At 50.2% G+C, this 26,220-nt stretch overlaps 7 protein-coding genes across 7 annotated transcripts; 4 read left to right on the top strand and 3 right to left on the bottom strand.

Annotated features, from left to right (window-relative positions):
- Positions 1-3,892: 3,892 nt before the first annotated feature.
- Positions 3,893-5,606, bottom strand: CTHT_0011600 (ubiquitin carboxyl-terminal hydrolase-like protein; the record flags this gene model as incomplete). Its single annotated transcript, XM_006691616.1, has 2 exons — positions 3,893-5,526; positions 5,591-5,606. The coding sequence occupies 2 exons, from the start codon at positions 5,604-5,606 to the stop codon at positions 3,893-3,895; spliced, it is 1,650 nt and encodes a 549-aa protein (XP_006691679.1).
- A 507-nt stretch (positions 5,607-6,113) lies between these two features.
- Positions 6,114-6,590, top strand: CTHT_0011590 (ARP2/3 complex 20 kDa subunit-like protein; the record flags this gene model as incomplete). The annotated part of the gene is made up of 2 exons (XM_006691615.1): positions 6,114-6,116; positions 6,222-6,590. 2 exons carry the CDS (start codon positions 6,114-6,116, stop codon positions 6,588-6,590), a joined length of 372 nt encoding a protein of 123 aa, XP_006691678.1.
- A 2,605-nt stretch (positions 6,591-9,195) lies between these two features.
- CTHT_0011580 (uncharacterized protein) lies at positions 9,196-11,756 on the top strand (the record flags this gene model as incomplete). The annotated part of the gene is made up of 5 exons (XM_006691614.1): positions 9,196-9,525; positions 9,609-9,728; positions 9,785-10,576; positions 10,639-11,055; positions 11,124-11,756. 5 exons carry the CDS (start codon positions 9,196-9,198, stop codon positions 11,754-11,756), a joined length of 2,292 nt encoding a protein of 763 aa, XP_006691677.1.
- Positions 11,757-13,507: 1,751 nt separating this feature from the next.
- Positions 13,508-14,776, top strand: CTHT_0011570 (mitochondrial carrier protein rim2-like protein; the record flags this gene model as incomplete). The annotated part of the gene is made up of 3 exons (XM_006691613.1): positions 13,508-13,698; positions 13,759-14,503; positions 14,564-14,776. The coding sequence occupies 3 exons, from the start codon at positions 13,508-13,510 to the stop codon at positions 14,774-14,776; spliced, it is 1,149 nt and encodes a 382-aa protein (XP_006691676.1).
- A 1,345-nt stretch (positions 14,777-16,121) lies between these two features.
- Positions 16,122-16,849, bottom strand: CTHT_0011560 (uncharacterized protein; the record flags this gene model as incomplete). The annotated part of the gene is made up of 3 exons (XM_006691612.1): positions 16,122-16,150; positions 16,211-16,532; positions 16,613-16,849. 3 exons carry the CDS (start codon positions 16,847-16,849, stop codon positions 16,122-16,124), a joined length of 588 nt encoding a protein of 195 aa, XP_006691675.1.
- An 882-nt stretch (positions 16,850-17,731) lies between these two features.
- Positions 17,732-19,401, bottom strand: CTHT_0011550 (putative pre-mRNA splicing factor; the record flags this gene model as incomplete). Its single annotated transcript, XM_006691611.1, has 2 exons — positions 17,732-18,027; positions 18,093-19,401. 2 exons carry the CDS (start codon positions 19,399-19,401, stop codon positions 17,732-17,734), a joined length of 1,605 nt encoding a protein of 534 aa, XP_006691674.1.
- Positions 19,402-20,455: 1,054 nt separating this feature from the next.
- On the top strand, positions 20,456-23,793 carry CTHT_0011540 (uncharacterized protein; the record flags this gene model as incomplete). The annotated part of the gene is made up of 6 exons (XM_006691610.1): positions 20,456-20,712; positions 20,796-21,085; positions 21,147-21,430; positions 21,488-22,954; positions 23,144-23,561; positions 23,630-23,793. The coding sequence occupies 6 exons, from the start codon at positions 20,456-20,458 to the stop codon at positions 23,791-23,793; spliced, it is 2,880 nt and encodes a 959-aa protein (XP_006691673.1).
- Positions 23,794-26,220: the final 2,427 nt, after the last annotated feature.

Genomic DNA, 26,220 nt, shown 5'->3' with positions numbered 1-26,220 from the left:
ATATGCTGGAGGATCTCAATCTCAGATCACAACAGCCAAAGGTTGTTAAGTATCTTCGCTGCCTGATACTGAGCAAATTGCTTTCTAAAGGCTTTACGGCCTCTCCGAAGGGACCAGGGCTTGCGGGGCTTGTGTTCTTTTTTCAAAGCACGGCTTAATGAGATAGATGTATGTAGAATGGATACTGTCAGTTACGAAGGGGATCCATGAACCATGTATGCTCGCTGTAAGCTCTTTGGTCACACTCTCTGACCCGAAAAACACTTGGATCCTTGCTCACGCTCGGTAATTTGATCTTACGCGAGCTGTAAGATGACAAGTCACCTACTCCCTCCTTCCCATCCATCCTGACGATGGAGCTCAGGTTGGGGCTGGGCTGCTGCGGGGTGTTCGGGTTCAAAATCAGGCTGCTTTGACTTCGGGCAGTAGTTGGGCCCCTATTTAGCAGCATGGCAACAAAGGCAGGCAAGGATCAAGTGTGCATCTGCGAGAACAGCAAGTACACAATTGCCACCGGCTCATCCACAAAGAGAAGCTTGGGGCATTTGGATCGCCGTTTACCTAGTGGCTTTAACACAAGGCAAGTTCGGACTCTCCATACCCAAGGAAGATGAGGCATGGGGGCCGTCTTGTGGGAACAATACCGGAAACTATTGAAGAGGCAATGAGACTGTAATTTGCAGCCTTCACTCTATCATCAGTGTTAAAAGAACCGACGTACATGTACATGCCGGTTTCTTATAAACATATCAGCACTGCACGAGTACGGTCAACGCTTACTTGGGGCTCTCAGAAGCAGGAAAAGGCCTTCTTGTTGTGGCCATGGCCCGTTCCCCCTCCCAGTTGTTCAAGGCCCGCCTTAAAGTAACATGGAACGTGGGAGAAAAAAAGGCGGTCTGTTCGGTGCGGGAGGTTCCGCCTGTGCGGTTGGGTCATGATGAGAAAAAGCTGCAAATGTCAAGGATGGGCCAAGATCTGACTACCGGGCACTGGTTTCCTGTGTGGCGGGTGCGCTCTCGGCGTCATCAAGGGAGGACCGCGCGACAATGATGAAGTTAGGGAAGCGATATAACTGAAGCGACACTTGGAAAAACTTACATTTTTTCAAAAAATTATGGCCAGATTGGCTCTCGGTCTGAAGTACGTTTTGGTCCGCGATCTCGTCAAGGAAAAAGGAAAGTGTGGAACACAAAGGTATGTGGGAGGTGTGCTGATACCTGGAAAGAGAGTGGCAGAGATCGCTTCGCTGTAATTCCAGGACAAGGATGGTATGTCGAGACCTTTTCCCTCTCCTTTATCGCTAAGCATTGGTTCTGATCAACTACTCGTCCGTGCCCCTGAAGAGGATCCTAAGCACCAAACCCACCCCTCAAGTAGCATCTCCTCTTGGCAAAATCGAAACCATGACAAGAAGACTCTTGCGAAACAGAGGACGATGCGGATCGGATAAAGGATAGTCGCAAAGATGCCAGACGCACTTACGACCAACACCATACCCGATTACTTTCTCCATTCTGTTACTATTTGGGCTGCAAAGCCACGTCACGGTTTCATGCCATCAGGAATGGCCCAGTCTTCCGTCTTTCCCTACCTATTGCAACCTCGTCACGCGCCCACTGCTCCGTACCGACTGTTGGTTAGCTTGGATGGATAAGCCGGTGAAAGGATGGATACGTCCGTAAACTTGCAGACAACTTGGCATACCGGTGTGTGGGAACAAGCCCAAGAGCACTCACTTCAGAGTGGCCGGCAAATATGGGGTGAGTAGCCACTAAACGGAGCAGTGTTTAGGTCACTCTTTTCCATCAACTGTCGTACCAACTGTTGCGCTCCTGCTCAGCCGGTGTTCCGGGGGGAAGGGGGGGGGGGAATGGCAATGCCGCCCTTCCACTCCACAGAGGCAATTGCATATCTAAGGACTGAGGCTTAGCGAAAGGCATTCTACCCCCGCCCGTTACGAAAAGAGAACAAGTCAGGTTGTCAAGACACCCTATTCTGTAAGTCGTGTATGGGAGGGCTACAACTCACTATTGGCAAATACCCGCTCGGAGGTAGCCAATCTTCAAGTTGCCTGTATGTAAGTCACAGAGCATTAGTGAATATATAAGTCCTTATAGGGGAAACCCAACCGTTGAACTTTGCAGAGTAGATACCTGAATTCATAATGTTAGCTGACGAGTAGCCGAAGCAACCGGGATTCTATCATCGTGTCGGCTAGGGCCGTTCAGTCTGACTAATAACAGAATGGTAAATCCGGCTAGCAAGCATGGCAAGACTTGGTTTTTAGATTTCAAACCATGTTATTATAATGGCGCCCGAGAGTTAGCAAGGCCGCTGCTGATTCTTCCATCACCACTCCAGTCCCGAGCTTTGCTGGCCAGCGATCCCCCAACGTCAGGAAGGTCACGATTGTTCAGCGCACAGCTGGAATAGCACTCGCGATGTCATTGTATACAACGGAAAAGATTCAAAAAGAACAACTTTCCAGTGGGATAAAAACCTGAGCACAACTAGACTACTGATGGTATTGAGTTGTGGGGACTCAACATGGGTGTGAACCAGGGTTTACACAAGCTTGCTTCAACAGACAACAAATATTGTGGAGTCAAGATGATCCTCGCCTCCAATTGATTTCAATCGTTGAGTTCATTGCTTGTAGCTGTCAGTGTGCCACTACTGATGCCCGATCATTGGCGATATCGAAGGCGCTTTTGTCTTAACTTTTGGGATCGGAATTGCGGGAGTTTTGAAGCCGCTCCAATTGAGCCATGAAAGGCTCAAAAAACTATGGACAGCTCCGAAGCCTCGGGAAAGCAAAGTGTTTCACAAGACGTCGGTTTGATTATTTTCATCGAAAGTCTTCTAGTCGCTGGCATCACTTTAGTCCTTTCAGATGGGGATGCTTCTCTTTGTAAGTCATCTACCCTCTTTTGCTCACACGCTGGAACACTTCTGGGGAAAGACACTTGGAGAGGTTCCTAGTACTAAGGAGGCATTGTCGGTTTGAGAGGTTTTGCACCTTCAACTCTTTCCCTCCATCCTGGACGTCGTAAAAGGCAGGACTGGGGTTGAGGAGGAGGTTGAAACACATGTTCACCGAGTAGGAAATATACTTATTCGCCCTTGCAGCATGGTATAATCCGCAGTAATCCACGCCTATATACGGTACATATACGGTAAGGCTTGGCATAATTCCATTGAGGCATGCTTTTAGTGCCACTACCTGTCACGATCATTTAACATTGGCATGCAAAGAGAAAGGATGGCGACGAAGGTTCGGGCTGCAACAATAGGCAGTTACGGGTCACTGGAGTAGTATGGCATAGAAATACAACCTGAGAAGTACGGTTTCCGTTGCTGTTATACCCCGGTAAAAGTTCTTGAAGCTTACCGCTTATCGAAGTGACGCAGAAAAGTTGAAGCTCTCCCGAGTTTTTCACACGAGGTTATAACCCTAACCCTTGGACAAGTTGAGGAGGAGCTGCCAAAGCACAGCCTGAGGGATTCAAGTGCTCTGCAATGCAAGTGGCGTTGGTCCAGTCCAAGTAAACATCCAGGTTGATAAACCCTGGGCTTGATTTGGGGATCCTATGAAAGGCATAGTGGGCAAGCATATGTCTTCGGATTATCAGCTGTCAACTCGCTCCCAACATATGGTAAATACTGCCGTACGAACCGCAGAGAAGACCACGTTGACCTGCAAGCTAGCGAACGGTAAACGTTACAACTGTCATTGACATTTATAGGTCTAGTCATATCAATTTCCATAACCATTAAATGACTTCTGAGTTCATTTCCTCCAAACGCCCGTGCTGATTCGCCAACTATGTAGCAAGCCAACAATGCATATAGAGAGGGATTTTGGTCGGACCTCTATTCAATGCCCAGAGTCTCAAAGAGCACCTTCAGCGTCTGGCAAGGGGATCGCCTTGTAGAGGAGGATAAGGGCCGAGTGCGACTCACCGCCTCCAGCCAGAGCATCAATCTTGTCAGGCGTTACTTCAGAGATCTTATCGTCATTAAACCACCACCAATTGCCATCCTCCGTGCCGACCTTTCCTGTGACCGGATCCTTAGGTGCGGCCTTCTTAACATAGGCTGTGTAATGGCCACTGTCGGTGCTGGCACCCTGGTGAGTAACGACAGCGCGCAATTCGTAGATGCCCGACTGGTTAGCGCCGTCATCCTTGCGAAGTTCAGGATCGATCAGAGCGTTCAGCTCTTTCTTAGCTGCAAGGAGCGAAGCATCTTTCTCCGCTTCCCATTCGGCGTCCGTCTTGTATGTTTCGGTCATCACGATGTCGCCATCCGCAGAGGCGGTCGGCTTCTTTTCCTCTTTCGTGTTGGCTTCCTTCGCCTCGCCGTCGGTGAGAGGGTTCTTCTTTCGACGCTTGCGGGCACGTTCAATATCCTCCTCTTCTTTGCGCACTTCGCGGACCTTGTCCCTGACTGGGATGAGGGCCTTCTTCAGATCGTCGGTACAGAACTCGACAATATCGAGCTCGTGAGGGAAGGTAACCTTCCGCATGATCTTGGCCTTCTTCTGAACATCACGCTTCCAGAAAAAGCGAAGAAAGTGAACTGTAAGGTATTTTGGTAACCGAGAAATCTTAGATGTCTTGGTGTAGGTGGCATCTCTACCCAAGACTTCTGATCGCTTCTTGATCTTCCCCGTCAAGCCACTCAACAGCCCGTCCCTCAGATGGGACGTCTGATTGTCGATATGGCAGTCGAGCTTGAAAAAAGCTTCCTTGGAAGAGGTAGGCTGTTCACCACCCTCAAGGGCTGCAGGGTCATCGCATTCAAGAGTGGTGGAAAACTCCCCAGCCATATACTTGTCCACGAATGAAACAGATTGAGACGCTCCACCTTCGCCAGGGATTTCCAGCTTGAGCTTTTGCCTGAGCTGGGAGACGATCTGGGACCACGCTTCTTCTGCATCCTGCTGCGCATAGCCCGGGCCCTTCCTTGAGCGCTCAGCAAATTGAGGGAAAGTTGTGCGGAGGGCATTCAAAAAAGCCAAGGGTGCCAGCCCTCCCTGGGTTTCAGACATCAGTTTAAAAAGTTCTTTCAGCTGGTTGGTGATGTCCAATTGGGGGATCTCCGACATCGAGGTATGCTTATGTTTGGAGAGGGCATCCTGGAGCTCGGGAATAGAGCGTAGAGCCTGAAGTGTCGCGTTGAGGTAGCAGGTATTGCCAAGATTGATCAGGCCGGCCGGAGTAGCGCCCGCCTGCTGCGCAGCCTCGGCCTCTGTCATGTCTTCGATGAACTTGATTTTCTCGGTTGGCCGCTGAATGGCACCTCCACCCTCGCCTGGTGTTCCCATCATCATGATTACTTGGCCAGGCTTCAGGCCTAGCTTGCTGAGGTCCGTGTCATCCTTGAGTTGGCCACCCTTGATAAGGATTTTCTGCCTCTCAGGTTCGACGCCGGTTAGACTGTAGAGTTGATACTTCAAAACTTCGCCGGTTGATGTCGTATCGACTTCCACGTCGTACTTTTTCCCTTGATGCTTGATAATGACTGCAGGAAAATAGGTCAGAACCAAGCAAGCTTGTGATGGCACATCGGAAGAGGTTAAGCATACCATTGACAGTCGCCATGGCGAACCAGACGAAGTTGAGCAGGAAGGCTCTAGAAAACAACAAACGGTGCTCTGTATCAAGCCAGATAGCACAATTAGAATCTCCCGATCTGTTTCCTTGGCTGTGGGCAAGCTCGTGTAGATGCTACGCACTTCAAATTTGGTCCAAAGACGAAGTGGCGTTTTCGACGTGATTAAAACAGGAGAGAAGTCGCGGGGTTTCGCGGGGCAACAGAACAAGCGCGCGCCAGATACTAGGTCCTGAGGCTACGCAGGCTTACGTAAACCACGTAGGGCACCGATGAAACGGATCCACTCCAACGCGCCCAGCGGCCCCAGCGGCCCCGCTATCCGTGTTTGTGGACCCCGTGCTGTCGGTCACCACCGCTGCAGTGACGTCCCAGGGAACCTAAGCCAACAAGTGAAGCCAACAAAGGGGACGGGCAAAACGATATCACCAACAACTGCACTGTTGGGCCTTGCAGGAGGAGATCGCAGTCTCTCGGCCATTAGCAGTTAAGACACCATGGTAAGTCCAAACAGCAACATACTAACCCCATCGCCGACAATTTCCTCTACGATTCAGTGCAAGGCACCCTCCAAGTCACCAAACTAACCTCCGTGTCCCCCGCAGTCGCAATCCCTCCGCCCATATCTCCAGGCCGTCCGGAGCACCTTGACAGCTGCCCTCTGTCTTTCAAACTTTGCTTCCCAGGCATCGGAACGACACAATGTCCCCGAGGTTGAAGCGCGCACCTCTCCTGAGGTTTTGTTGACCCCCTTGACAGTTGCTCGCAACGAGAACGAGCGTGTCCTTATCGAGCCTAGTATCAACAGCGTCCGCGTTAGCATCAAGATCAAACAGGCCGACGAAATAGAGAACATCCTGGTTCACAAGTTTACTCGCTTTCTGACACAGCGTGCTGAATCCTTTTTCATTCTTCGGAGGAAGCCGATCAAGGTTCGCACCTACACCGCAAATCCACAGGGGGTGTGGAGCTAACACAGCTCATGTAGGGATATGATATTTCCTTCTTGATCACAAACTTCCACACTGAGGAAATGTTGAAGCACAAGCTGGTTGATTTTATTATCCAATTCATGGAGGAGGTTGATAAGGAGATTTCAGAAATGAAGCTCTTCGTATGTTCCACTTCCCCTGTGCTCTTGTGGGCCTGCTACCTGCTAACTTGTCCCTCCTCCCCCTAACCACAGTTGAATGCAAGAGCGCGTTTTGTGGCAGAGTCTTTCTTGACCCCGGTAAGACTGCTTTGTTCCTCTTTTCATGCTTTGTGTTCTCATTCTTATACGCCTTCAGTTCGATTGAGCTTAAGGAGACTTTCAAACGACTACGCTCCATGTACCTCAACGCCATTCAAGGGATTCTTCCCTCATAGGTACCAAACTAGATGCAATATTCAAGTCCGCATCCTCGCTTTAGGCGAAGACAGATGGTTGGCAGTTAGTTGTTAGGTCTCACTGACCCAATAGTGTGACTTAATCCGAAAAACAGTCGGGTCTCAGCTCAAATCTATCGATTTCACAAGGACATTAGGAGATGGACCAGATCTCAGCCTCTCGGGTAGCTTTATTTCTATCCATACGTAATAGATACAATGACTAGCTATCCGATGAATCTCCTCTCTCTCTCTCTCTCTCTCTTTTTTTCTTTTTCTTTTTTTGCGTTTTAAAACACCCAGTTGCATAAGCTGGTGGCACTGCTGGTTTGAGTTCACATCTAGTGTTAGTCACAGCTTGTATTTTGTCCTTAACATTTTCATTCCGAGTAAGCTGGTTGACTAGCCTTGGCTTTCTTATAGCAGGCCGACGTATTGTCATCCCTCGTTCTCTTTGTTTATCAGATTTCAACATCAAATGCCCCGCTGTGTTCATCCCCTCAAAGTGCTACAATATTGTTGTCGTGCGCATTCCGATCACAATGCTCCCGAATTATCTGTCAAACATCATGTCGATGTTGCTGGTCATTTGGCAAATGTTTTCTTTTTTTGTGGTAACCAAATCATACAGAATGGTGCTGATTGCACTCAACCTTTCAACTATCAAGCAACCCATTGTGGTCTGGAATGTACAAATCTGAGGTTGCATCAGTCATTGATTGAGTATTATACTGCTCAAGCATGGATTTGCTTGGTTCTTCGCATTGCGTAGTCCTCTCTTTCACCGCTATTGAGAATCTGCAAACATAACTATTGTGCAAGCATCATTGGTTGAACTCTCAGACCTATTGTTCCTTTTCTTGCCCTTGCCGTATCAATTGCCTGTATCGAGTCCTCGAGGCATATTTCTACTGCTGCGGTTGTTGCTGAATCTCGCATCCTCCCTGATCCTTGCACCCTTAAATGACAACACAGATCAAGGTAGGTCTCCCAATCCCTTTGAGCATCAGGCTTTTGATAGATTGACTGATTTGGCTCCCTTCATGACACAGTCCTTTTTCGGGAGGTAGGCCGTCCGTCTCTGGAGCGAAGACTGCTCGCTGTCTCTAGCAGTAAAACACTTCCGTTACAGACAAGCTGACATATATGGAATATATCCAAGGATTTACGTTTGTGTTCACAAATTTTACAACTGGGACACCTCTCTTTCCCTGTCACCGTCTTCTTCCACCCCCGACATCCAGAAGGGTAAGTTTGCAATTATCTTCATAGCTTTTATCTGTCTGATCATCCCTACAAACCCTTGAAAAGTCTGTAACCTTACCATGTTTTTATAACCTGCTACCTTCTCCCCTTCTATTTCTTGACATCCGCTTCCTGGACCCAACATCATTGCGGGGGTGACCGACCCCAATCGAGCACCTTGCAAAGTCATTTCTTAATCTCAACTCTTATGCCATCGACCGACTTTTCGCATCTCCTTTGGAGCTGGAGAATAGCAATTTCCATCCGCTCGGGCTCTCCACTACAGTCCAATCATTGTCGCAGTCGTCACCCTTTAAAGAGCCCATCCTGGAATATCAGACACTTGGACGGGTGGGTTTTCTCCTAGATCTCTCATGGTTCGGTATTCCACGGGAACTCGGTTGGAAATAGCATGCTTCCAAAATCGGGTCCAGAAACTTGAAAATCTACCTCTGCAGCAGCTTCTTGCCCCCCCATCTTTCTTGATATCATTCCTCCAGCTGTTCTTTTAGTCTGATCTTAAACATAACCCTACCCGAATCCTACCTGTTAAATTTTTTTTTTCCTTTCGCAATCTTGCCTTTCCTTCGTTTTCTACTTTCCACCCATCACTGCATCCATCAATCATTCCTTCTATTCCTCAGCACAACCCAACACATATTCTACGCGAATTGCTTCCTTGCCATCCAATCTCATACCAGAGGCCCCGCATTGTTAAGGACAAATATCCTTCACTAAGACTCCTCATCTGCTGTTGATCAAGTATTAGACCACCCAGATCGCATATTTCACTAATCTTGCCATTTTCTTAATCCTGTGTTGAAGATATTCACACAGATATTCCTTCACACCCCCCGGACTCATTCATCTTCTTGCTTTTCCAAGAGTATTTCCTGTAACCTATTCTATCGACTAACCAGTTTTTTTTTTAGCAGGACCCAATAGTTGCTTATCTGAACTTTCGGCATGAAGGCGACACGGTTCAACAAGAACGTGGTCGCCAGTTCTTCGCCCGTGATGCGTGGCCGCCACTTTGATGCTTACGATGACAATTCTGATGACTATGATGGCCCTGACGGCGGCGTTCGTCTTTGCGATTTTGATGAGGATGGCAACTACATCGGTGGTCGCTTGAACACGACTTCCGGCAATGACAATACTTCGTCCACCCGCATCGACAAGTTTGATGACGCCCGCAAGCGTACTACTATTGCCCCCATTGGTACTGGTCGATTCTCCCAGTCTCGCACTTCCAATGACCTGAACAAGACTCTGAATGATTCCCTTCAGATTTTAGTATGCACCCCTTCTCCTCACAACCACATCCACGCTGTTCCTTCCCGTTAGGGTGTTCAAAGCTAACAGCAACACAACTTAAGAACAAGGGTTACCAGGCAAAGTCTCAAGTTGAGAACATTGGTTCTGTCAACCAGTCGGATGTTCAGGCTGCCTTGCAGACGAACAATATGAACACCGCCGATATGAAAGGCAGTTATATTGTAAGCAAACCCGCAAGTCTATCCGCGAAGGATTCTAGACTAATACATAAATCAAGGCTCATCATCTTCACAATGGCAATCCCTATGCCATCCAGTATAACAAAAAGCAGAATTTGAAGATTGAACAGGCTCATGCAGGCAATCTTGCCTCTAATTCTGGCTATCAAGCACCTCAGCAGCAATATCCGCAGTTCACCAAAGCTGTTGGTTATTCATCTCGCACGAACACCACATCCATTGCCACAACCAATGAATCGCACATGAATCAGCAGTCTGATATCTTCGGTACTGTTCAGGATCATGCCTATCCCAGTAACACAGCTCAAGGCAATAGCAATGTGGTGACTCCCGCTCACCAGCAGAACGGCACTGACGCTTCGGCGACCCCTTTCTCTCCTCTGGCTGCTTACAACAAAACTGAGCCACGCAACTTTGCCCCACGGACTGCTGCCGGGGTTCCAGTTTTCCTACCCCCTCCCCCGTTCAACTTGAATTGCAACAGCCTGGTCAAGAAAAATGATGCCAATTCACATTATACTGCGTCGGAAACTGATCCTTTTTCATCTCCTCCACTGAGTGATCGCACGTTTCCTGCCATTACTTCTAGGGATCTTGTTCTCTCGACTGTCCATGAGGAGGAAGTCGGTCCCTTGGCTCCGGCTCATCTTTCCTATGGTCCTGTTCCTCAGGAAATCCGTGCACTTCGCTCTGAGCAACTGAATCGACTTACTGATACGCCAATTGGCCTGCCCACTCAAGATGTGGCTTTGGACCCTGATAACTTTCCCTTCATCGAGAGTTGCACTCAGGCTACTCCTGTCCCCTATGGCGTGGTCAAGATCTGCAACGTAAGTTTTCCTAGCCCTTTCTATATTATTGTGCTATTATGCTTACATTTAACGTCCCGCAGATCCCATTTGGCACTAAGCGGTCTGAGATCATTGCTTTCCTTGGTCGCAACTCTAAGATTCTCAACGACAACCAGGAGCCTGTTCACATCATTATGGAGCGAGTTACATCCAAGACTCAGGATGCTTACGTTGAGTTCATGACCCTTCACGATGCTGCCAGAGCTGTTGAGCGTCATCAGATTAATGTCCAGAGAGGCCGCGTCTCACGGCTTGGCGATCGCCCCGTTGACATTTACCTTTCCAGCCAAGCTGCGTTAATGCATGATCTTTTCCCTTTGGCTGCTGGTGTCTTCTGGGATGGCTCAAAGCCAATCATTCAGAAGCCAGTTGAAGGCCAGCCCTGGAAAACTTTCAAGGGGTTTGTCACGGAAGAGGAGATGACTATGTTGGTCAAGCACGTGGAGATCCCGCAGCGTGTAAGTATCTTCTCTGATGCTGATGGTCCACTAGCAATCGAATTACGCTGACACGCACTGGAATCTAGTCCCCTTACTCCAAGGAGTGCCCGCAGCGCCCCTACGAGTGCATGATTTCGACCATCAAGAAGCTTCCATGGTACATGACAGATTACATCACTGTGCGCCAGCGTTATGCTGTCTACAGCGCCACCTATCGTCTCGTTACCCACTTGGCCCAAACCCTGCAGCGCCATGATCGCACCCATGAAACGGTCATCAATGAACAGCTGCTCAAGCGACTTGTGACAGCGGCTATGCTGTGCCCAGGATTCACTGTTGTTCAGAAGGATAACATCGCTGCTGCAGCTAACCTGGACGAATCGCGCACTCGCCTGTTCAATCAGCCCAGGTTTGCTGACTTGTGGACTCACCTTTACGCTCTCTGCCCAAAGCCGGGCACTCCCCTCGATGTTCTCGAGTGGTACATCGCCATCCTTCGGGAGGAAACGACGCGTTCCGTTCTCCGCAAATCTATTCAGGAGCGCACCCAAATTCAGGCCATCGGCAATCAAACGGAGCTCTACTTTGGCTACCTGTGGTATGAGCTAGGATTCCCGCCCGGTAAGCAGTTCGACAATCTTTCCTTGAGTGAGGTGGCTCGTCGCGAGTTAGAGGCAATGGAGCGCATCCTGCGCCGGGCTCTTCCTAAGCATCTCTGAGAGGATCCTGGGCTTGCTCAGGGAGCACTGCTCTAATGACAGCAGTGCTTCCTCATTTATGGATCCTGGGCTTGCTCAGGGAGCACTGCTCTAATGACAGCAGTGCTTCCTCATTTATTTTTCGGACAAATGCGCCATCGCGATCCCATGTTTTGAGCGGGCCTTAGCATATACAGCACTGGAAAGTTCAGCTCTTGGCTGATGAGAGCGGGCTATGGCAAATGAGGCTGGTTTTGCCAGTGCTTCGTGGCCAGCAGACCATTCTGATGCACTCTGTTGGCTCGACGTTTCTTCCTGATATCTTAAAGCAGAGCAGTTTGACATTGCTCTTCTCCGCTCTTTCATGGACACATCGCCAATAGCCGCATTGGTCTGAAGGTATGACACCTGCGCAAGCCACTCAGGAATCCGGCTCAAGATCTTATTATCATCCTAGTTTGGGCACTGGTCTGGTCCAGTCCAAATCGTTGAACTAATTGGTCGACCTGATCCGTGAGGGGCTACTAACAGTTCGCCTTTTGCTTTTCTCAATTTTTCCTGGGATTCTCTATTTCGAGTTTAGTTTGGGAGTTCGTGGAGTGGCAGCTCATGGCATTTATAAGTTTACGCAGGACAGAGTTCGATTTCGTCACTCCAGCATATACACATGCATACCACAGGTATCGAACAGATATCTGTTATAACTGGCTGTCTGGAAAGGTTACCATGCGGTTGCTGCAGTCATTGACCAGCATCTGGTTTGAGAGCGCCATGTGCAGCCTGACCCACTCTAGATCATGAGGGAACTTCTTTATCGGTTAGTCAACTGAGGGGCTGGCTTGCTGCGTTAGACCAATATCGGAAGATGGTGTGTCCTAGACAGACTGAGCGTGCATCACATCCCTCAATCTACCCTTTGGTGGTTTCAGGTTTGTGATGATGGAAACTAAACATCGACTCCTTCCTGGTTGGTAGAAGTATACACGGAATTCAGGGAATACGGGTTATTTCCTAACATGTTATTAACTTTCATCATGAAGTGACTGAAGAGTTGATTGAGCTTTGTGTTGTGATAATACCAGCCAACCTCTCCTTTTCCCCTTCAGCGCAAGTAAACAAACATTGTGCTTCCATGGGGCAACGCCGGCTCAGATTAGATCATTCCGGCAGAAGTATCTGTACACTGGCCAGAATGTGGCCCTTGGTTTAGCTGTGCTTACAGGTCTCCCACCTAGAAGACAGGGAACAATTGCTGGTAAAAAGCCTAGAAAAACAGATTCAATCAATTTAGTGTACACATCAGATATCAGCTAGGTAGGTATCAACCCATATCATGTGTGATGAAGGTTGACCATCAGCGCCTTTGCTGGACATCAAGGTTCTACGGAGGTACCTGTTCACTTCTCCGCCTAGGAATCCACTTGCCGAGCCTGACCTATGACGTAACGTTTCTTTTGTAGGGTATTGCCGATGATTAACCGCTCTAACCAATGAGCGCTGCGGAGCGATGGTAAAAAAAGTTCGCTCGCGAAAGACGGAACCGCGGGACCTTGACTTATCACGATAACAACCGGGCATTTTTTTTGGCGACAGCTCCGTCACCACAAGTCCACTGGAGTCGTTCGACCCGCAGAACAGTTCCCTCTGAGCATTTCTGGGTCGTAAAGGGTGACAGCGCTTCCACTTCGATTCAGCCGAAGAACTTTGGCACTAATAATCTCTCTCGCACAAACAATCTGCAAGCAGAATATCGACAAACGCGGGCAGCAACCATGGCCTCTATATCCGCCGCCAGGTCGCTGCCTGCTGGCCACCAGCCTACTACTACGCATGACCATGCGCCGCTTACACAATCAAGGGAAACTGGAGATGTTAATCCAGAGTCTATTCAAGGAGAACCGATAGTGAACCGCGACAAGGCGGCACCAATATCGAAGACATGGGCGCACATGGTGGCAGGAGGGTAGGTTGAGGCTGTCCAACCTTACTCATATCGGGACAGTGTTGACCTTGCCTTCCTTAGAATCGGCGGCATGACAGCTGCGACCTTGACTGCACCATTGGACGTACTTAAAACGAGACTGCAGTCTGATTTCTACCAAGCGCAGCTCAAAGCTTCGCGAGCGGCACACACGGGGCACATGAACCCTCTCCGGACTGTCGCATTCCACTTCAGGGAAACCGTGTCCATCCTTGGTACTGTATACCAACAGGAAGGACCTCGAGCCCTCTTTAAGGGCCTTGGCCCGAACCTCGTTGGTGTCATTCCTGCCCGGTCGATCAACTTCTTTACCTACGGCAATGGCAAGCGCTTGATCAGTGAGCACCTCGCTAAAGGGGACTCGGATTCTGCTTGGGTGCACCTCAGTGCAGGTGCAATCGCGGGTATCGTCACCAGCACGGCAACAAATCCCATATGGATGGTTAAGACCCGCCTTCAACTCGATAAGAACATGGCTATCGAGAGCGGCGGTGTTACAAAGCGCCGGTACAAAAACAGCATTGATTGCATTAGGCAGGTCGTGCGTGACGAAGGCATTCGCGGACTCTACAAGGGAATGAGCGCAAGTTATCTTGGTGTGGTTGAGTCAACCATGCACTGGATGCTGTATGAGCAGATCAAACAGGCATTGGCTAGGAGAGAGGAGCGCATTGTGCGTAGCGGCAGGCCAAAGACCTGGTGGGATCATACGGTTGATTGGACAGGGAAGTTTGGCGCTGCAGGCTTTGCGAAGTTTGTGGCGGCTGTCTTGACATATCCACACGAGGTAAGCCTGTATCAATGTGGTACTGGCGGAGGGGGGGTTGACAAGCTGACTTCATCACAGGTTGCCCGGACTCGACTCCGCCAGGCTCCTCTGGCTGATGGCAGGCCCAAATACACCGGCCTTGTCCAATGCTTTAAGCTGGTGTGGAAAGAAGAAGGCATGCTTGGCCTATATGGAGGAATGACACCTCATCTTCTCCGGACAGTTCCTAGTGCTGCCATCATGTTCGGCATGTACGAAGGAATCCTACGGCTGCTCGGCACTAAGGCGTAACCTGCCAATGCCTCATTTACTGAACACACAGTCTGACATACGCCGCCGAATCTTTTAGTCTCGGAGCCGACGACAACCCGGGGCTGTTGTACAACAAGCGTGTATAAAAGTAGGTTTTTTTTTCCCCTAATCGCCGTGATGGGGGAGTGCAGGTATGATCGCAAGACCATCCCCTGGAATCGCCCGGCCAGGTGCCTTAGATAGGTGATACCTACCCCTCCGTTCTCTACCATCATTTTATGAGATCGCCTATAGAAGCGGGACCGATAGAGAGGAAAGGCTGGCTGGTTGGCATAGGGGGTACATCTTGTGTCATTTTTAATTATGCATTTATCCGAGGATGGTGCTGGCGTTGGTGGGCGCTGGAATGCTGGGCAACAAAAAGAGTGCTGTTGGGTCGAGTGTCCGTCGGACGGACATGGACACATGTTGATTGATCCCATCAGTGGATGGGATGTGTACTATATGCGTCTAGGCCAAGGGTGACCTGGTGCTAGATCTTCTGCTAAACCCTCGGGGCGTACGGCGCTGGAAAGGTATGCACACCTCCACGGTAAACGGCGAGGTGATGAGATACGGCTTTATGGCTGGCGGACGGAATCCTCTTCTTTTGCGAGAGGGAACAGGCTGTTTTGTTGCCTCAACTGTCAGCTGGGCGGGATAGATCTCCTCTCAGCTCAATTGATATTATAAGTTCATCGACAATGGGCCGCATGAGCAGGTGTCAATTGCCAAGGTTTCCATTGTTCAGAAGGCAGGTAAGCACAAGAACGAATTGCTATCTTGAATGCGGAAACAAGGAGTTGCCATGCATCAGTAAGACACATGTTGAAAAAAAAAGGGCCAAAGTATCGGTCTGGCGAGTTGTCTCTGGTGACTTCTGACCCATAAAACCCACTCCAGTAGAGACCGATTGGTGACACAAACAACAACCTCCCTCTTCCAACTCCTTATACTTCCCTGAACAAGACTTGAATGAGAAGGACGCTTCACAACTTGGGAATGAGAAGACATTTGTGGCGCATGTAGCCCTGTTGGCAATATACTTACAGTATGAGGAGTATGTTTGTGTGCTGTCGGGGAAAAACATAGTTTACTCGTCCTTGAATGGCATACACGTTGCCAATCCTTATCATATCTCAACTAAGCTGTCACGAGCCGACATACAGGAGATCTGCGTATGCTTTCTTCGTACGGCTGGCGGTCAATAATTAGTGGACCGATTGAACTTAATCCGTTCAGTTACGTTGGTTGGGGGTGATGGGTGTGTCAACCGAATAGCCCGGTCCAGGCAGCGTTGTCGTCGTCATATTTTGCGGTTATCGTCTTTGAGTGTTCAGAAGCTTTACCAAGCGTTGCGGTCCCAGTTCGGGTCTGCCTTTGCTGTTAGCCATCACTCCTACTTACAACATTCGAGATAAGAGCTATACTCACCCTGCACAAAAGCAGCCAATACCTTGCTCCCCGTCTGCAGCAGGGGGTGTCCAACAACGATCTTGAGGAACTTCTCCAACCCCGCTCTCCGATTCTCGATGACCTCGTCACTGAAACGGTTGGTAAACACTTTGCCGGGAAGTGGAGGGATAGTCACACGAGCGCTCTCGCGTTCCAGAATATCGCGGAAGTATTCAAAATCCGAGTACCGTCGCCGCACTGATGACTGGCGCAGCTTAAAGGCTGGGATATTTGTGCGACAGACGATTTCGTAGTCGGTGTACATGTGCCGACCAACGCCATGCGTCTGTGGGTTGCGCACCTGATGATGAGGCTGGTCAGCGCGTGTCGTTCTTCGATTGAAGTGGGAGGGTTGAGAAGAAGAAGGAGTGCAATCAGTACTTCAATTTCGAGGAAGTTCTCTGGTGGCCCATAGATCTCGTCAAACGTCTGCGGCCGCGATTCTGGTAACGTTGGCATAATGGGACGGTGTAAGCGAGCGGCAGCCGCAGCGGCGAGAGCACGCTTGTCGGTTGAAGATGGCGACTTGGGCGGAGATTGCGGCTGCTGCGTTGTTTGCTGCTGGTCCTCTGCTCCAGGAACAGCAGTAGCCGTGTCGTAACTCTGGGGAGAGGACATGCTGATGTTTCGAGATGTACTTGGGTGGTCGTAAGGTACGTTGGCGGGGCGAAGCTGGTAATAGGAAATAGACCGAAGTCACCGAACACCCCTTCTCTTCGCGACCTTTCGAGTTGTTCTCCGATGCGCCGAAGCGCTGCGTTTCTGTAGTGCAGCAGAGTACGGTTGATAGTTGATGGAAAGTAAACTGTCTCAGAGGTTTGTGTTTGGGAGGGGGGTTAGGTGGTTGTTCCAAGGTTGTTGGCCTGTGATCGTTCACCAGCCAAGCCACCACAGCGCTCAGAGGGTGGGGTAGAAGATTCCATTTTGAACCCGCTTATCGTGATGATGGTCGCATGGTATGGTGTACCGATTACACCACATTACCATCTCGTTTCACAGTCCCCTGACACAGTGCGTTTCCATGTTTTGATCATCCCGCCCTTCCCTCAAGGAGCTCTTTGAAGCACTTGATACCCGGCGTCCCGATCGACTTCGATTCTCTACGGCAGAACGTGGCATATGTTCCAAAACGGTGGGCATCCATATCAGACATAGGTATTCAAGATTCAATGTACGGGATCAAGCATACAATGCTTAACTGGTCAATCTCTCTGCATGTTTCCTTATGTCGCGATATCATACAGCACATAGTTAGAAGTTGTCTCTTTCCGACTTTTGTGCCAGAAGCCACTATGATGCCAGCTGGTATGAGCTTCAACAACAAACCTTAAGGTGATAATTCTCACCTACCGCTTTGACCCCCAAACGCCTAACACCGACGCCGTCCTTTTGAGATACAGGAAATTATACCATATGGCTTCATGATTGGGTTAGAGGCCTGGCAATTAGTGTTTCTTAATCAAACGCGGTCTAAGTGCCAAGCAAATTCCCGAAGCGTGTTTATTTCTTGTCAGCGAATTTCTGGTGGATAGCACGGATCTGCTCGTCAAGGTTGAAGGTCTGCATCTGACTCCTGCCGTCGGGAGTGTTATCAGCTGTGCCAAGTGCAACCTTCTTCCGACGGGCGAGCTCTTCTTCTGAGACTGTCTGACCAGTGGACGTGTCGAACACATCGCTTCGTTGGCTGGCAAGACGCTTAAGATTATTGGCGACATCCACCGTGGACAGGTTAGTCGTGGCGTATCTGGCCTCTGCCTTTGCTTTCTGTTCCTTCCAACGGGGATCCAACAGCTCGACTTTAAGACGTTAGTGATGGTGCACAGAAAACTATCGACTGGTAGAAATTCAAGTCCGGACTTACTTCTCATGTGCTCATCCATTTCACTGAGAGGAATTTGTTGCTTGCAATTCGGGCACATGGCAGTCTGAGTGCCAAATTTGTTAGCAGCACGCTGGGCAGCGCGCGGCACGTAATTCTCTTTGATCTTCATAGGTACAGGGCCACCAGCAGCCTGCACTGGCTGAGGGCGCAATCGGTCTTGTTCGTTTTGCGCAGGAGCCTCGTGTCCAGTGGGCTTAGTGCGATCGGCAACAGGCGCTGAAGTGCCGTATGCCTGGGACACTGGTGCAGGCGTTGGTGCCGGTGTAGGTGCCGGTGCCGGTATTGGTTGCGCAGCAGGTGCTTGGGTGGCATAAGCTGGAGGGGGTGGATGGGCATTGTAGCTTGTATCGTCGAATGGAAATGCCTCCTCGATGCGGAGTGCTGAGCTGATAGAAACTTTGTTTCGCTCTTCAAGAGAGGCGTACTGGAGGTCATTGAGGGTTGTCGGAGGAGGAAGGTTGGCCTGGTCGTCGGCTTCGGTAAAGATGATGGTCTCGACGACGACAAAGTCGTTCCAGTCAATGCGGGCAAATTCTAGCTTCTTCTTCTCGGCCTCCTCCTCTTTTTTAGCTTTTTCGGCCTCTTGCCACTTCGCATACTCCGCTCTCTGCTTTGCGCGCGTCAGGATTCTGTATTTGTCGGCAACGTTTTGTCGGAGCTCCTCGATGCGATCCTGCTGAGCCTTGCTGCCTTCGCCATTGACTCCACTGTCGCGCAACAAAATCGTATATTGGTCGATCATGCTCTGAAAGAAGTTATGGAATGTGTGATTGGGAATTAGAAACTGGAACTGGGGATTGCCGGCCTCACGCTGGGCAAGCTGTGTCATGAATTGGCGGCCGTTCTTGGCGACAAAGAGGGCAGTCAGTCGCACAATCTCCAAGTCTTTCTGGCTCATGCGAGGCATACGAGCTGAAAACTGGAAATCGGGAGGCTTTGGAGGGCCAGCTGGCTTCGCCGTCGCGGGAGTGGCAGCAGCCTCACCCACGCGCCCGGCCGAGATGGCGGTGCCGCGGCCGGCCCTGATTTCGGCTTTGCGCCATTCGTAGTAGGCATTGTACGGGTCATTTGGGGACATCAAAAAGCTGAACTTCGGATTCTTTCCATGGTTGTCTCGAATTCGCTGTTCGAGGCCGGCACCGCCGCGCATCACGTAGCCGGCTGTTTTTTCGATAGCCTCGCGGATCTCGCCTGGAGGGGGGATAATAATGCCCGGCGGCGGCTTGAGGTTATCAAGTTGGGCCGCTGCCGCAGCGGCTGCATCGCCATTTGTCGTCGGGCCGGGCATCGCGCTCGGTTTCTGAACGACTGAGTTGCGTGGGACTTGGGCGTGCTGCTTTGAGTGACAAGTTTTGAGGCGGGAGCGTGAATCGCGCTTGATTGTGTTCAAAGGCCGGCCAAACGATTCGAGAAAGGCTTGGCACCTTCAGCCTTGCGCATACACAGTACGGAGAGCACGGTAGCACAAATGCGCAACCTTGACGTCGGTCTTTGTAATGTCATGGATCCGTTTTCCTTACAACCCACATGCTGCACGGTAATCTGGAAATGGATTGTCCGAATGGGAAGGGCCTGGTCAAATGCCGTGCTTGTAAGGACTTGGCGGTCATACTCCTTATCTATCTTAGGTTTCTGTGTTCATGGTTGCTCAATGTCCACATAGTTTAACGTTCTTTGAGTCGTCAGCAGTGAATGCCATCTTGCGTTATGGCTGCTTAGACAGGTATAGATAACGTCATTTTACCTAGTCAAGTAATTACCTGAGTATTTTCAATAGGGAAGTTTTGTAGCAAACCGCAGCTGGGCCCAGCAGGCTGCAAGCCAAGCTGCCAGATTGCAGTGTGGTCCGTGCAGGCCAACTTTGGGCCAATCGTGGGGTGAGCGGGCCGCAACACCCGTTGGGATGGCCTGTTTTGGCCTGGTAGGCGGCAGGGGTTAAAGGCCACTTCAGCTTGTTCTCAATTTATGGCTGTGCCGGCGACGCAACCTTTCATCACAACCCCTTTCCAGCTCCGAGGTCAAAGGAGACCGACAGCGTTGGCGAGGTTTTCTCGTCTTATCCTTCTTCCTACATTGAACATTCTATTTTCTATCGTGGCCTGTTGGCCCTTCTATCCTTCTGTTTTCCTTCGGTTCGGAATCCCATGCTAGCCTTGTAATTCAAGCTTGACACTTCTCGACTCTCGTTTACTCCGCTTTGTTGATCACTGATCTTCCTGTTTCGCGGCTTAACGGCTTAACTGCCACTCCCGTTCGAGAAATTTACTTCAACTCTGATACAGGACGGTCTGCTATACCAAGACACTCGACAGCTTAGCCGCAATTGTCCCGTATTGCCCAGCATGGCTCGATCGTCGAGCGCAAAGCCACCGGCGCGGGCATCGCCACCACCTGCTCCCGGGAATGCGAGCACCAAATCCAAATCCAAGTCGGCGAAGCCCAAGCCTGATGACTACTCCTCCGAGGGTGTCGAGGACCACGATGTTTTCTTGCTCCCCATTTCCGATTACAAAATCATGCTGGCAATTACTGCGGTCTCTGCCCTTGTGCGGCTGTTCCGCATCTACCAACCCAGCAGCGTCGTCTTCGATGAGGTCCAGTACGTGCTACGAAGCAATCCGCACTCCCCAGATTCAGGTATCCCTTCATGCAGCGGCGCAGCTGACGGCATCATCAATACAGCTTCGGCGGTTTCGCTTCGAAGTATATCAAGGGCAAATTCTTCATGGACGTTCATCCTCCGCTCGCCAAGCTCATGATTACATTGTTCGGCTGGCTTGCTGGTTTTGATGGCAACTTCGACTTCAAGGACATTGGGAAGGATTATCTGGAGCCGGGCGTTCCGTATGTTGCGATGCGCATGTTCCCTGCAATTTGCGGCATCCTGCTCGCTCCCGTTATGTTCTTGACACTCAAAGCTGCCGGCTGCCGTACCTCCACTGCCGTTATGGGCGCTGGCCTTATTATTTTCGGTCCGTTGGCACCCGCAAAAGCTGATCCTCTGAACACTTACTGATGTACCTCCTGTTGTAGAGAACGGTCTCTTGACTCAGGCCCGTCTGATTCTTCTCGACTCTCCCCTTATGATCGCCACGGGGTTCACTGCCCTGGCCTTCACATCCTTCACTAACCAGCATGAGCTCGGCCCCTCGCGTGCCTTCAGTCTGAGTTGGTGGTTCTGGCTGTTTATGACTGGCATTGGTCTGGGAATTACCTTCAGTATCAAATGGGTTGGTCTCTTCACGATTGCCTGGGTTGGCTTCTTGACTCTTGTTCAGCTTTGGGTCTTGCTTGGTGATTACAAGCATGTTACAATCGTACGTCCATGCCCCTCACTGAATCCTGGAATAGAACATCAACTAACGTGCCGGCAGCGCATCTTTGCTAAGCACTTCTTGGCCCGGGCTTTCTGTCTGATTGTTATCCCTCTGGGCATCTACATGAGTATGTTTGCCATTCATTTCCTTTGCCTGGTGAATCCTGGCGATGGGGATGGATTCATGAGCCCCGAGTTCCAGTCAACCCTAAGAACGAAGGCCATGAAGGATGTCCCTGCCGACGTTTTGTTTGGCAGCCGGCTTGTTATCCGGCACGTGAACACACAGGGTGGCTATCTTCATTCTCACCCTCTGATGTATCCAACTGGTTCGAAGCAGCAGCAGGTCACCCTTTACCCACATAAGGACGATAACAACTTGTGGCTTCTTGAGAATCAGACACAACCTCTCGACTCGAACGGCCAGCCTATCAATGGCACCAATGCATGGTACAAGCTACCTGAGCCGCAGTATGTCAAGAACGGTGATATCATTCGGCTATATCACCTGGCTACTCATCGTCGACTGCATTCTCACGACATTCGGCCGCCAATTACTGAAGCAGATTGGCAAAACGAGGTCTCCGCTTATGGCTACGAGGGTTTTGACGGCGATGCCAACGATCTATTCCGGGTTGAGATTGTGAAGAAGAAGTCGAAGCCTGGTGTTGCCCAGGAGCGTCTGCGTACCATCGACACCAAGTTCAGGCTCGTTCATGTTATGACCGGTTGCGTGCTGTTTTCGCATAAAGTCAAACTTCCCGACTGGGCGTCGGAGCAGCAGGAGGTGACCTGCGCTCGCGGCGGTACGCTTCCCAACAGTCTCTGGTACATTGAGTCTAACGAACATCCCCTGCTTGGTCCTGATGTTGAAAAGGTCAACTATCGCAATCCGGGCTTCTTTGGCAAGTTCTGGGAGCTCCAGAAGGTTATGTGGAAGACAAACGCCGGCCTTACGGATTCTCATGCCTGGGACTCTCGCCCTCCTTCCTGGCCCATTCTCCGCCGCGGTATCAATTTCTGGGGCAAAGATCACCGTCAGGTCTATCTGATTGGCAACCCGCTCATCTGGTGGAGCGCTAGTGCTGCCGTTGCTATCTATATTGTCTTCAAGGGCATCGCGATACTCAGATGGCAGCGGAGCTGCAACGACTACGCTAATCCCGTCTTCAAGCGGTTTGATTACGAGATCGGTACCTCTGTTCTTGGCTGGGCTCTTCATTACTTCCCGTTCTATCTCATGAAGAGGCAGTTATTTTTGCACCACTACTTCCCTGCTCTATACTTCTCGATCATCGCACTTTGCCAGATCTACGACTTCGTTTCCTACCGATTTTCTCTGTTCGGCCTCAAGGACAAACCGATGATCGGCAGACTCGGCGTCATTGTGTTCTTGACTCTTTCCTTCATTGTCTTTACTTTGCTCTCTCCTCTTGCGTATGGCAATGCATGGACCAAGGCGGAGTGCAAGCGCGTCAAGCTGTTCAAGACTTGGGACTGGGATTGCAACACTTTTTTGGACAACGTAAGTAAAATCCCACAGAGAAGGCTCCCACAAAGAGGATAGACAGGAGAATATTCATTCAATTCATGCCGCGGGTCATGAAAAGACATTACATTTGGCATTTTATCATGACAAGAGAATACGGAAATATTGGCCCATTTGACGCAGACTTCAAAGCTAGGCTCGTACTAACAATTATGCCCCTTGCAGTATGATGCATACAAAACTGTGCAGACATTCACTTCCTCACCAATGGCTTCTCAGACTGCTCAACAGTCAGTAAAGGCTCAGCAGCCGAAGGCAGTCGGTGGTAAGGGTGCCCAGATCCCTGTTGCCGATCAGAAACAGAAGGAAGAGGTAAAGCAACAGGTGTCTGGTGCTCCTTTGCCACCAAACCAAAAGGTTATCCACAAAGAGGAGCACATTGAGTACCGTGACCAATATGGCAACCTATTGAACGAGGAACAAGTTAAAGCCTTGGAAGGCAAGGTCGAGTTTAAGACCAGATATGAGACCCGTACTCGCATCATTGACTCTCAGGGCAACACGATCATCCTCCCGCCGGGAGAGAAGCTGCCAGAGGGACTTGATAACCAGGGAGTTGCTCCTCCGCATCCCGATGTCGAAGGTATTGATTATTTCGGCGGCTTTACTCATAAAAGCTTTAAACACTTACGCTAATGCCTCAATTCATAGGCGTCGATCGTTCGACTTCTCAGAGCCTGATTCCTGATGAAGCCATCCCCGAGGCTAAGCAGAGCGTCGAAGGCGAGAATGAACAAGAGAATCACGCTCCTAAACCAGCGAGCGAAGTTAATGAAGCGACTGCCAAGGCAGATGAGGAAAAGGAAGAGCTCTAGGCATATCGTTGTTACTGTCCATTCACTCTGAGCTTGTACGATTAACATCCGGGGCAGTGGCTTTGCCCCTTCACTCCTCGTAACACTTCATACACTTTGACTCCCTATCTAGACGTAGTCAAATGGTAAAACCCGGGAGTTTAAAAGGGGTATGTGGGACGGAAAAGTGATTTGATCTGCAAGAGGGAGGGCATGGATTTGTTTTGATCTTGACGACTCGCGTTGCTGGGGGATACACGCTGACACTCTTTGAGTTGGGGCATGTCAGCAACCCTACGTGCCGGCAAGGACGATACGCTAGTCCTAGATCTCCTTATATTTGATTGATTGCTGTACATGTCAACGGACTTAGACTGCTTTTGAATTTTTGCTGTCTGTTTGATGCTGCCGCCATGTAATGTGAAGGCAGTTTCCACTCAGAATTGACGAAATGGAAACTACCTTATACAGAAAAAAAAACCCTCGGTATGGAAACATATATTTCCAAAAGGTCTTAGAATACAAGGCATCTTCATTAGGAACCACAGAGTTATGTGAGGGATATACTGTACGGATAAGCCCAGCATGTATCGAAGGGGGAGGGTGACGTTCTGCTGTGTTGCTCATCAGTCAAGGGTGCTGGGGATCATTCGACTGCGGTGCTGGTCATGCGCAAGTGGTGCGCATCGTTCGTGCTATGGAATGAGGTGTAATATTCTTATGTACATAAGTGCACACGCTATGACAGATGCGCATTGATAGAAGCTTTTCTTCGCTTACTACGATAATATCATTTTCTTCAACTTAAACTACCCACAAGCGGTGGGGCTCGAAGAAAACCTTGGGTCGTGAGCTGTGTTTTTGTGGATCCTTGGGGTGATTAGGCACGTGGTCTAGTCTGCATGCCTGTTTTTTTCCCAGCAGACACCTCCTGATAAAAAAGGCCAATGCGTTCCAAGGTTGGCTTCAATAGGCTATTTGTGTATGTCGCACTTGTAAGGATGGATACAAGGGATCATTAAAGTGATAGTCAGGTTAACCTGTACTTCACCCTGGCTTGGGCAACTGTGACAGACCGGAACCAGAAAACGCATGATGTTGGACTATTCTTTTTGGAGTCAGTAGCACATGGCATCTGTGAGGCAAAAGATGAGGAGTGCATGCAGCACGCGAGCGGGGCCGGCCACAAGCATTCTTGAGTGGGTTGGAATCCACCAGCAACCATCGGATTACTTTCATAAATCTAATCAGTTCCGCGGAAAGCTTTAATACGGATTGCTGTAACCTGCTCTCTCGGCTGTGTTCCCTCTCGTTTGTTTGAAACGTGCGAGCGGCAGCGTGCTGCCTGCAAGGTGTGCTGGCAACAATTGCGAAACTCGACTGTTCGTACCGCGTCTGCCGATGTCACTCAAGCCTGCCATAGACACCTTGAAGCAGCTTGCGAGCCAAAAGGGGATGAATTGGGGAATGGAGGTCAAGAAGCTAAAACAAGGCATCGTGTTTTGCTGCGTAACATTACCGCTAAGAGCTTGCAAGCGAGTGGGGGGGCTAGGCCGGCCAAGCAACCAAAAAGCTGAACCCCGGTCCGACTGGGCACCTTTCCCATCGTGGGCACCGGCCACCTTGAAGAGGCTGGCGTCAACCGCCACAGCGCTGTTCGCTGTTTGCCCTTCCTTCCCATCCTCCGAACCATTCTGCTATAACGTATAACGTGATAAGCCAACCAGGTTGGACGCATCTGTCCTTTAACCTTATCTCGCTCTCATCTTTGTTCGGAAGAAAGGACCGGCTCTTGGTTGCCACGCATCAGCAAACCGTCATATCGGATTTGCACTTTGCCAATTGGTTTCGCCCATAGAGATCTTCGTCCGATCGCGACGACATATTCTCCGAAAGCCGCGCTGTGGTCGCTGCCATCTGCTGCTTGCGTGCTCGGCACCTGAACGGCCCCGATCGATCAGTCGACCTCCCTTTGCCCACTGAACATCTCGGACGATCGAAAGCAAACGGCGCATAAACATAGAGATTCCCCGTACAACCGCGATCGCACAGCTGCAATCCGTTAGGGCCCGTCAGGTTGTTTGAGCGCTCCCGCAAATAGGACCCGCCAGCCCCTGGTGTGGTCCGCTTGTCAGCCGTCAAGCTGGATTACTCGTATGTATGCTCCTCAACATTACCTACTTAGGCAGTTACTTCAAGGCGTGATCTGGAGGCTCCTCAGCTCCTTCTGCCCGGACCTGCCATGACCCATTGGACGTACCTACACGCATGTATTGCAGTCGGCTGCGGCCCGGAGCTGGGGACTTGATGCTGCGGGAAGCTCCAGCTTGACGTCGGCCCGGGGGCCCAAAACATATCATCCCGGGAAGGCACTATGATACGTAGACGCTTAAGAATTGGAAGATAATCGCTGACACATGCTCCTACAAAGCTTCGTCGCCGTTGCTG

This window comes from Thermochaetoides thermophila, assembly GCF_000221225.1.
Source record: "Thermochaetoides thermophila DSM 1495 unplaced genomic scaffold scf7180000011814, whole genome shotgun sequence".
NCBI classification, from domain to species: domain Eukaryota; kingdom Fungi; phylum Ascomycota; class Sordariomycetes; order Sordariales; family Chaetomiaceae; genus Thermochaetoides; species Thermochaetoides thermophila.
The sequence above is the reverse complement of the archived record's forward strand: the minus strand, read 5'-3'. Positions and strand labels throughout refer to the sequence as shown.